At 37.7% G+C, this 11,152-nt stretch overlaps 2 protein-coding genes and 1 pseudogene across 5 annotated transcripts; 1 reads left to right on the top strand and 2 right to left on the bottom strand.

The window, feature by feature from the left end:
- Window positions 1-553: 553 nt before the first annotated feature.
- On the bottom strand, window positions 554-3,449 carry LOC111290712 (Nucleic acid-binding, OB-fold-like protein). 3 transcript variants are annotated; one of them, XM_022882145.2, is made up of 5 exons: window positions 3,315-3,449; window positions 2,893-3,183; window positions 2,393-2,619; window positions 1,701-1,801; window positions 554-873 (listed from the first exon to the last, which is right to left on the bottom strand). In XM_022882145.2, the coding sequence occupies exons 2-5, from the start codon at window positions 3,160-3,162 to the stop codon at window positions 836-838; spliced, it is 636 nt and encodes a 211-aa protein (XP_022737880.2). In that variant the 5' UTR covers window positions 3,163-3,183; window positions 3,315-3,449; the 3' UTR covers window positions 554-835. The 3 variants fall into 3 exon arrangements, 2 of the variants coding, with proteins under 2 accessions (XP_022737880.2, XP_089624806.1); XR_002690305.2 differs by lacking the exon at window positions 3,315-3,449 and having other exon boundaries at window positions 1,701-1,782; window positions 2,893-3,294; XM_089768680.1 differs by lacking the exon at window positions 3,315-3,449 and having other exon boundaries at window positions 2,893-3,300.
- On the bottom strand, window positions 3,314-7,695 carry LOC111290711 (uncharacterized; annotated as a pseudogene). Its single transcript, XR_016346632.1, has 7 exons — window positions 7,469-7,695; window positions 7,172-7,350; window positions 6,959-7,082; window positions 6,518-6,858; window positions 5,370-6,206; window positions 5,028-5,227; window positions 3,314-4,621 (listed from the first exon to the last, which is right to left on the bottom strand). The product of XR_016346632.1 is annotated as an uncharacterized LOC111290711 (transcript).
- Window positions 7,696-8,894: 1,199 nt separating this feature from the next.
- On the top strand, window positions 8,895-11,124 carry LOC111289929 (elongation factor Tu, chloroplastic-like). The gene has a single exon (XM_022881294.2). The coding sequence runs from the start codon at window positions 9,270-9,272 to the stop codon at window positions 10,722-10,724; it is 1,455 nt and encodes a 484-aa protein (XP_022737029.1). The 5' UTR covers window positions 8,895-9,269; the 3' UTR covers window positions 10,725-11,124.
- The last annotated feature ends 28 nt before the right edge of the window (window positions 11,125-11,152 follow it).

Consider the following 11,152-nt stretch of genomic DNA (forward strand, 5'->3'; position numbering starts at 1 on the left):
AAGATAAGACACACAGATTTAGACAAAATTATTATTCCCGAAAAAATAAAAGAGAGCAAGAATTAAAATCGTGTCATTTCCATTACAATCTCAGCCCCACAATTGCTATGCTGCCAAAGACCAGGTTACAATAAAAATGCTGCCAAAATTATTATTATTATTATTATTATTCAACCTTCAGAATAAACTTTGCGGAACATTTTTTTTTTTTGCAGCAAAGAAGAAAAAAAAAAAAAAAAGAGAGATGCTAGTCGTGGTCGTACAACTCGGGAAGTGGAATAAAAAAAAAGGGCACTAAGTGTTACACGGGCTGAGCTGGGCCTCCAATGTTCTCCAACCCCCACGATTTATATTCTTTTTGCTTCTTAAGCCCAACTAGCTTTTGTCTTACCCAAGCTCTAATTTACTTTGAATAAACGATGATTCATTTTCTTCTACTTCCAAGTTCCAACTTCTACATTTCTTACATCTTTCCAAAATGCAAGCTTGCTTCACAACTACTTCCAAGTTTAAATGGTAACTATAAAATTCGTAACAAAAAGCAATACCAATGTTCTTCGTTTACTTGCTAGGGCGCCTACAGCACTGACCCAGCCGGATATTAGTTATTAAAAAAAAAGATTAAGTAGTTTAAAAATTACATGCAATTTAAACAACTTTCAAGTCTCATACCAGTTGATGCAAAGCCTCAAACTTCTTCATCCATCAACTATCTTACGCATAATACAATTACAAATACCAAAATTGGTTCCATTTGAAACAAATTCAATTCTTTAACTAAAACCAATGCTTTCTAGTAAAAGCCAGCACCTTTCATTTCTCCAGAACTTGGTTGTTAGGCATCATCCACATATCCCAAAAACACAATCCGACCTGCAAAATTCACATAAAACATTGCAATAAAAGTTAAGGAGAAACTCATTATGGTACAAAATTCCCAAGTTATTTGTCAACTTGCCTTCACCAAAATACCACAGTAAATCTCCTATCACTCCATCCATGAAATAGTAAAACAAGAGCAGAAAAAAGGAATAACAAGAAAACAGAGAAAGAAGGATTACACCAATAAGCCACAAGATAACCTAAGGTCAGATTCATATATGCCTGGGACAGGCACCATTCTTGAAATACAAGTATTTAACTATCAGCAAAAAAAAAAAAATTCAAGCAAGATAACACGGATATTATAATCATAATGTAGAATGTAGACTATCTTTTACTAGAGGTTCAAATTGAATAACCCGCAAGGCTACTCAAGATTTTTCTGGATGTCTATCTAGAAAATTTTTTTTCAAGGAAAGTAATATAAGTAAACTTAACATGCCAAAAAACAGAACATAAGTCAAAAAGCATTCATGGGTTCAACATCCATCCCAAGATAGTAAATGAAATATTAATGTTTAATCATCAAAACCACTCACCCATTTGATCATATTGACACATTTAAGTGTTTGGATTGTGAAGTAGATAATAAAACGTGTGACATTAATCAGAGACACATTCTCATCACTCATATAATAATCCATATTAAAGCAGTAAAATGTCCAAGAAGAAAAAATTATTGAGAGAACAAGTATAATGTTTTTTTTTTGTCAATAGAACAAGTAAATTATTAAAACAGGCAATTAGTTAGTACAGATAATTTTCTCTCCTTCATTGAGCATTTTAAAATATAGAATCAAAGAAAGTAATGTATGTACCATTTTGACGAATGGAAATCTCTCTCATGCGTCGAACCAGACCAGTGATTGGATCAGTGAAGATTTTCATCTCCAGATTTCCCTCCAAATATAAAATTGTACTATATCAGCCAAAAAATAGAAAAGAAAGAAGAATATTACAACCCAGATCAAAAGTGAATACAATCAACAGCTGATATAATTATGACAAGAGGTTGCAGTCAATAGGGATAAGACCATGGTCAAAACCAGATTACTATGGTGCAATAAAGGTCGCATTCTTAAAATCTGAGTACCATGAACCTTCAAGTTTTTATTATCTACAATGTTAACCTAATACTCATTCTTGCACTCACCCTTCTCATACATTCCACATCCATTACAGATGGCTTATCCTGCAACAGTTTCTACAAAGTGACCACCAAATTCTAGATGTAGATAGAATTTTATGAGAGCATCCTTGATAAAAAAACCCAATAACTTTAATGTTTAGTCATGTCAGAGCATTCACCCTTAATCTTTTACAACATGCTTGCGTTTCTACATCAAGGCAATCTCATTCATTGACCCCTATGATAACTTTTGCAGGGTCAATGCTAAAAATGGCAGTATCGAATGAAGTTCAAAGGAGACGAAAATGGACATCACCTAAAACCAAAGGAAGTATTTCTGCGTATCAAGTACAATTAAAGGTGCTTAGAATAAAACCTCACCCAGGTACAGCATGCTTCAAGACAAGATCTCCTAACATCTTTTGGTAAACACAGACTCGATGCCACTGAATAGCGCTGCGATTAGCATACTCCACGGGTTCCTCATTCTCGTAAGGCCTCCTGTTGTTGCGAATCCCACCTGTCCCCACTGAAAACATTGTAAGGGACATCCCGTTCTTCAGTTTTTTCTGCACCGGGGTCTGCCCTACCTGTCCAACCAATATAGCCTAGAAACAGAAAAACCAACCAATGCCCCAAGAACCACTTTGAGTTAACTTTCGGAACAAAGCTCCAAAACTAAATATTTTTACCCCTAATAAAAGCCAATTCAAACCCAAAATGGCATTCTGTTTGGATACTCATCCAAAATTCCAGAAACCCATAGGATATTTTTGTCTTTTTTTTTATCCGTCTTTTAATTTTGCTATTGCATGAAAATCCCCTTTTCAAGAATTTAAAAAAGAAAAGATGCAAAAACATTAGGGTGAAACAGAATGGACCTTATAAATGCCCATATCAAGGCCATTCTCAAGCTGACGATCGTATAGGCGTTTCTGAGTGTTAGAGTCCTTGGCAGATTCTGACGGCGTTGAGGGTTCCGATGGAAGTGAGTCGGGAATTGAGTCAATATCGGAGTCGGGACTCTCAGCAGCGGAGGAAAGGGTGGTGGTAGTGGTGGTGCAAAAGGACACTGAAAGTTGAGGGATTTTAGAGTTGGAGAGAAGAGATCGATAAAACCTTCTTGATAAAATTGCCATTGAACTCGCCATTCTTTCTCTTTTTTTTTTGTCCTGAAAGAATATAAAAAAGATATGAAAATTTCGAATGGGGTTTTAGAGTGCGTAAACCCTAGTGACTAAAACCTATTACTGTCCCTTTATCCCTAGACCTCGGTTACGAGAAACGATATAGTGACCCGAACCTTAAAAAACGTGGCTTATATCCAATATTGCTTTGAGTAGCTTTGTTCGCTTACAAGGTCAGTAGCTCTTATATGTTGATCCTATGGGGAGAGAGTACCCCTATTTATATTTGAGCCTCTTGCTTATGTGATCGGTGAAGAGCCAAGTGTGTGGGTTTTATATGCATTTTAGTAGATTCCAAGGCCCCCCGAGACATATAAAGTTGGTTAGAGAGTTTCTAGAAGGAGTTGATTCTAACCACTTTGTAGTGCATCAGGTTCAAAAAATTTCAGGCCTCCTTGTAATGTGCCACGCCCAAGGCCTTCTAAAAGCTTCTTGTTTGGGCACTACAGTGTTTTTATCCATTTGCGTATGTGGCTCTTTTAGAGGGTTAGATGCCTGCACCCTTAGCTTGGATCCAGGTTTATCTAGAGCCTTCACATGTCCAATGCCTGCACCACCATTCTGAGGCTTTCTAGAAATTTCTTTCGAATGGTCCTCAGACTCGACATCAAGTAACTCTTGCAGGAACTTGATCTTGCAACCTGGTGCTTGAGTAAGGGTTTGACTTCGTTTATAAAAAAAGAAAGATGTTTTCGCTTTCTTATTTGTTCAAAGTAATATTTAATTTTTTAGAACATACATCACATAGTTAAATATCATCACTGCTCTGCCACTACTCAAAGGTGGTAATCACAAACTGTGGCCAAACCCCATTTGCAAGCAAAAGCATTCTCGTATTGTTTCAATTTTGAATGAAGGAGTAACCAGTTGTATGAGATAAAAATGAAGTATGTATGTATATATTTCTATAATTCTATTTCTCATAAACATCATTGAATTGAAACATTAATATGCCAGTTGCCCAAAATTTGATAAACTCATGCTGTAAATGAAAGTTGAGCTTTGCTCTCAGCATTCAATCCTCAATATCTTTGGACAGGCATATATATATATGTCACGGACCTAAGAAGAGTCCTGAATCCCACATCAAACATAATAGAAGGGTTACTGGGATTCACACCACCTCTGCCTTTTAAGACGTCTTTTGTAGGACAAAACCGTGAGGTCAGGGGGGTCAGAGCAGACAATACCTCACAAGGGTGTGAATCGTGGCAGGTAGGCTGATCTGGGACGCCGGAAGGGTGAATGCCCGGGTCCCGGAGCCGCGCAAGTTTAGATCTTAAGTCTTGACCCTTGACATATACACCACAATAACACTAGAAGGTAACAAACACTACTCTGGCTTGATTAACGGGTGGTCTTCATTTTTTTTGGCTGTAGGAGACATGAAAAGCTTTCTAACTGAAGCAATGGGATCATCAACCTGCAGAATAAAATCTTGGAACATTATAATCCACTCGATATGATAAGGCAAAGGATATAAATCCTACCCAATAAATTTATTCTTAAATGCAGACACATACCTGGATTTGTCAAACAGCCCCCATTTCCCAAAAAAAAAAAAACAGAATTTGTTAATCACCATGCATAAGCAACACTTCCTGTAACGAACTGATTTATCTGGCTCAAAAGCTAAAATTTTTTATCAACAGATTAATAAGTAGTGATGAGCAGGATAAATCAATTTTTTTAAAAAATATAATAATAATAATAAAAAAAAATAAAAACCTAACGTCAGACATACCATATTCATATCAAATACTTCAATTTTAGCACAAAAAATAGCATAACTCCTCGATTGCTTGAATATAAGAAAATTTTCAACTTACCTTAATCAAGGAGGCAGATGAAGAAGAACATGTAGATGAAGAATGGGGAAAATCTTTCCCATGTAGCACAGCAAATAAAGTTTGTTGCCATCCAGGTGCTCTGCTACCCGTTGATGCAATCCAACGACAAAAATGTCTGTGCTGCCTGATCGGATCAAAGTCAGATATTTTATCCATGTGCACTTGATTTAGATCCCTTCCTGGAAAATAAATGTAGCATGGTTGATAAAATCATCGTTGTGATTAAATGACGATCTTATGGACTAAAAGAAAGACAGGTACTTGAAAATTGCAAATGCCACAAACACTTAAACCAGCCATAAATTACAAATCAGTAAGTACCAGTATGAGGTGAAATTTCTTCTGCAGTGAAGCTGGTTCCTTCCAATGGCACGAGGTTCCTAAAAATATCATCTCTTGCACTAACATCATGGTTTGAACAAGGAGATTGATCGTTGCTTGTAGAACTACAATTCACTTGATCAGCATTTATGCAATTTAAAGTTCTCATGTCCTCCAACAGAACAACTTGCCCACTAACACCATTGTTGAAACAATCTATTTCTCCCTGAATCCTATTGCAATCAAATTCCACATGAATATCTTCTCGATTATCATGCATCTGATCTTTAAACTCTGGATGATAAGAAAGCCTAGCCCTTAAACCCTGGCCAATAACAGACAAAGATATTGTTGCTTTAAAGTTTTGTCGAGTAGGTGGTGGATCCCCTGCTATCGTCAATTTTAAATTTGAAGATTGTTCCATAGATGATGACTCACCATTTGAAGCAACAGCAACAACCCTATCATGAACATTGCTTTCATAGCCTGAATCACGGACTCCAGGATTGACTTCGGCATATCCAACTAATCTGAAGAGCTCTACAGACCGCCGCACAGTGGAGAAAGCCCATAATCCAACACTAGCCCCACTAATAAAACAACAGACTTAGGATCATACTGCAATCTACACGAATTCAAAAACTCTTCATTTGCTTCTAAATTTTCATTTTCATTAATAGCATGGGAGCTGAGACTCAAATTTCGTCTATAATCAACTCCATGGGATGAATTTAAAAAACCAGCATCTTTGACAAATTGATTCAGCCCATCCTTACAGTCAACTACATAAGGTAATGAACGTGCTTCCCATCCACAAAGATTTATAAGCTTTTGAGCCTGCAATATTTTTAAAACAATCCGTCTTCAACACCAATAAAAACTCAGGAAAGCAGAACACCGTAATCAAGAAATGCAGGACACGATAAACTTGCAGAGTCACAAATTGGAGAAACCATTGGGCTTTTTTTTGCCGAAAGCAAAAGGTGGAATGCTATGAAAAAGCAGAACAACAAAGTTTCAGAAAGCAACACAAGCATGTTCACATTTACATCTGTATTATGCAACTGAAACAGGCAAAAATTTTCAGCAAAATGTACCTATAATTGCAATTTGCAAACCAAAATGAGAAACAAATGTCATACTCATACCTGATAATACAAGTTAGCAGAATCCAAATCGGATCCACCTTCAATAGTTTCTAATTGAGAAAATTCAGCATTCCCTTTCTGAGAATCTACCATCACGGGTTGCCTGAGATAATCTTCAAGCTGAGGGCTTCTCATAAATTCAATGGCCAAAGATGGAATAAGTGGAAGAGTTAAAAGTTGAAAGAGTGAATTGGATCTTTCCCTGAATTTATCAACTAAATCAGCAGACATAGTGGGAGGAAATTCAGCCAGTCTTTCATCGCAGGCATTGTCAATCCAAGGGCAAAGCAATTTGAGTCCACTATCCAGCTTTAAGCTAAAAACCAAGGCTGCCATATCAACTGAAGAGCATTGAAAATATTTATCTAATTTAGCCTTGAGAATACCAGATTTTTCAAAAGTATTTGCTTAAAGTAAAGTAAAATTAGATTCATGACATGCCTTGCTGCTGTGTCCAAGAAGGTGAAGTGGAAAAAAGGAGACGTGCTCCGCAGGATTCACAGGCTATAATATCCATATCCACATTGACCCAACGTCTCCTAGCACAATTTACAGCATTTACTACCTAAAAACAGTGGAAAAGATAATCATCTTTATTAAATTAACACCCATAAACGTAGAAAAGAGTTTAGTGTATAAGAAAGGGAGCATTACCTGAAGCTTAGGAAATCAAGTCATGGATTTGCAAGTTGATAACCTCCTCAGAAAATCTCCTCTATTCCATGGTCGTTTCAGCCGCAACTAAGCAAGGTTGAGGCTCTTGTACTGCTAAAGCAGACGGTGGATTAGGCCGTTTCTTGCCTCGTAGTAGTTGTGGTTGTCCTCCCAGTGAACTAACAATTTATTACAAACATATATATTAATTAATAAGCAAATAGTAGAAACAATAATGATAATAGAATTTTCAAGTTTCATCAACTAGTGATAAAAAGAGAGCAAAAAAAAAAAAACCTGGAGGAGGAAGGGCAGTGGAAGAGCTTGTCCATGATCGAATGAAACCTCTTCTATGCCTCCTGGTCCTGGGCCATTATTTCTTTCCTTTTCTTTTTCTTATCAGAGAAAATATTTATATTCGCTGTTCAGTTCAGCAAGAAACGAAAACGAAGGAGAATGTTCGTTTGAGCTTCACCTCCCCTCTCCAGTTACGCTACGCTCGCTCCCTCTTTCTTCTAAATTCTACTAATCGGCCTATTACACAATCAAGCTTATGTGGTGCACCCATGGGCCATGAGCTTTACAACTAATTCCAGCCCAGCCCAGCCACATCCATACTCATTCAAACTTTATTACTTAAAAGTTTTTTGGTATTCTTATATTACACTAAAATTTGAAATTTAATTTCTTATTATAATGCATGTAAATTTAATTATTTAATTATTTTAATTTAATAATTTCCTTTTAATCATTAACTCTGTTTTATTTTTTACGCTAACTATGCAATGTGTTAGATTGGTTTATAATTTAAAGGATGTTGACCCCAAAATTCATTTTCAACCTTTTAACTTTTTTTTTTTCTTTTGAAATCAAAAGTGAATAATTAAAGTTAACAATTACTTTGTTAGATAGGTCGAATGGATTTGGAGATTTTATTGATTGATTTTTTTTTTGTCTCAACAATAAGCTTGAAAATAAGAAACTAATTAAATTGTTGATATATTATTATCTTATACATTATGAGGAAAGTTTTTTTTTTTTTTTTTTTTTGGGATTCCATCTAATAGAAATGTAATAATCCGATAACTCATTAATATCCTATTAATTAATATTCTAAATGAAGTTTAAAATTTTCATTTTGTTTAAATTAACACAATCACGTGAACGAACACGCACATTTGTAGAGGATAATGTGTCCTTTCATGTGATTGGGTAGAGAAGTGGGCATTTCAAGGTCCAAAAAAGACCCGATGGCAAGAGATAAAAAGAAAGAAAACTCACTCACTTATCACTCACCACAACAAATAACAAAATCATCAAAGAGGAACGAAGTTTCGGCGTAGTTTTTTGGGCCTCCAACTGTGAACAATGTCCACACATGCCCTCCCTCCTGTGAACCCATTACACAAAATCGAAGGGGCATTTGTAGACCACTAATATCTGTAAGGAAAGATGAGAACCTAAACGAGAGACGTGGCCTGACAAGCGGCTGAATGGCTGCAGCGATCGCTGCAATCATTTTACATGTTACTACTACATACGATCGAGGAGCCACAAAGTCATAGGATCCATTCCTTTAACATCTCTCCTCTTGTTCTGAACCTCAAATAATACTCGACAATCTTTTGTGAATTTTATTATGACTCCCTTGATGAGAGAATGAGAATTGAGACCCCTCTCTCTGTTTCAACTTTCAATGGACATGTCTTTTCTCTATTACTTTAGCATTGAAATTGGCCTGAATTCAATGACTAAATCAGCATTTCAAATTCTCTAATTCATAACATACCCGTACACTCACACTATTTCACCATGGCCAGTAACACTAAAACCCTATCAATATTACTATGACTAGTTCATCATGTCCATACACGTGTCAGCATAAGAGTTAGATAGCATGGAAAATTCAATACTACCCCAACTGAGCAGCATAGGAAGGAAGTGGATAGCTAGAACAACTCATATTAGCCATTCCTTCTCCGGTCCTCCCAACTAACCACGATAACAAAACAAATTCTTTACCTTGCCCTACAACGCTACTCTCTCCATATCTATCCGCCCAAAACCCCTCAATCCCCCCTTTCCTCGGTAGAAAGACATGGCAATTTCATCAACAGCAGCTGCGGCTGCCACTTCTTCAAAGCTTAGGTACCCATACGCCTCGTCTCTCTCAACTCACTCCTCAACCACCACCGCCAGTTTCTCCACAAAACCCTCTAATCTAACCACTACCCATCTCTCCTCTTCCTTCCTTCCCCCTTTCCTCACCACCATCGCCACCACTACCGTCATCCGTCGCCGTGGAGGAGCTCTTACTGTCAAAGCGGCCCGTGGCAAATTCGAACGCAAAAAACCCCACCTCAATATCGGCACCATTGGGCATGTCGACCACGGAAAAACTACCTTAACCGCCGCTCTAACCATGGCTTTAGCTTCCATGGGTAACAGCGCCCCTAAAAAGTATGACGAAATCGACGCCGCCCCCGAAGAACGTGCCCGTGGTATCACCATTAACACCGCCACCGTTGAATACGAAACGGAGAACCGCCATTACGCCCATGTTGACTGCCCGGGGCACGCCGATTATGTCAAAAACATGATTACCGGAGCTGCCCAAATGGACGGTGCCATCTTGGTCGTTTCCGGAGCTGATGGACCCATGCCTCAGACAAAAGAACATATCTTGTTAGCTAAACAAGTTGGTGTTCCAAACATGGTTGTGTTTTTGAACAAACAAGATCAGGTTGATGATGAGGAGCTTTTGCAATTGGTCGAATTGGAGGTGCGTGAATTGCTTTCGAGTTACGAATTTCCTGGTGATGATGTGCCTATAATATCTGGGTCTGCACTTTTAGCTTTAGAAGCTTTGATGGCTAATCCGAGTGTTAAGAGAGGTGATAACCAATGGGTTGATAAGATTTATGAACTTATGGATGCTGTTGATAGTTATATTCCCATTCCTCAAAGACAAACTGATTTGCCTTTCTTGTTAGCTGTTGAGGATGTGTTTTCCATCACGGGTCGTGGTACTGTTGCCACTGGTCGTATTGAGAGAGGTACTGTTAAGGTTGGAGAGACTGTTGATATTGTTGGATTGAAGGAAACGAGAAACACCATAGTTACTGGTGTGGAAATGTTTCAGAAGACATTGGATGACGCCATGGCTGGTGATAATGTTGGGTTGTTACTTAGAGGTCTTCAAAAGGCTGATATTCAAAGAGGGATGGTTTTGGCTAAACCAGGAACTATCACTCCGCATACTAAGTTCAACGCGATTGTTTATGTGTTGAAGAAGGAAGAGGGTGGTAGGCATTCTCCCTTTTTCGCAGGTTATAGGCCTCAGTTTTACATGAGGACCACTGATGTGACTGGAAGGGTGGCTTCGATTATGAATGATAAGGATGAGGAGTCTAAGATGGTTATGCCTGGTGACCGTGTAAAGATGGTTGTTGAGCTTCTTATGCCTGTGGCTTGTGAGCAAGGGATGAGGTTTGCTATCAGAGAGGGAGGGAAGACGGTTGGAGCCGGTGTTATTCAGTCTATCATTGAGTGATTTTAGGAAACTTTTGACATTACACGAAATGTTATTTGCTTTTTGTGTGATGTCAAAAACTGTGTCAATGTTAAGCAATTAGTTTGACCATTTTTAGAACCTCTTTGATCCCAATGTTATATATTCTGCAGTTTTGTACTTATTTTGCGTCTGACTCGTGTCTCTAGTTGGGTAATATTCATGTCTTAATTTGATGTGATCTTATTTTTCCCTGTTGCTTTAGCCGTTATTTCTATTTCTTAGAGCTTTTGCTTGCTTTAGAAAACGTGATGTTCCTCAGGTGGTTAGCACAGGTCAATCCTCTCAAGGAATTCATCGTCCTTCAAGGCTCTTTTTGTCTATGTCTATGAAACATTAATACAGCATTGTCAAACTACTCTGATGGTTGTTTTGGTTTAAACAGTAGTTGTTGTGGCTTTTCGTGGTGA

This window comes from Durio zibethinus, chromosome 11 (assembly GCF_047325235.1).
Source record: "Durio zibethinus cultivar Kanyao isolate XHJ-2024 chromosome 11, ASM4732523v1, whole genome shotgun sequence".
Classification (NCBI taxonomy): Eukaryota; Viridiplantae; Streptophyta; class Magnoliopsida; order Malvales; family Malvaceae; genus Durio; species Durio zibethinus.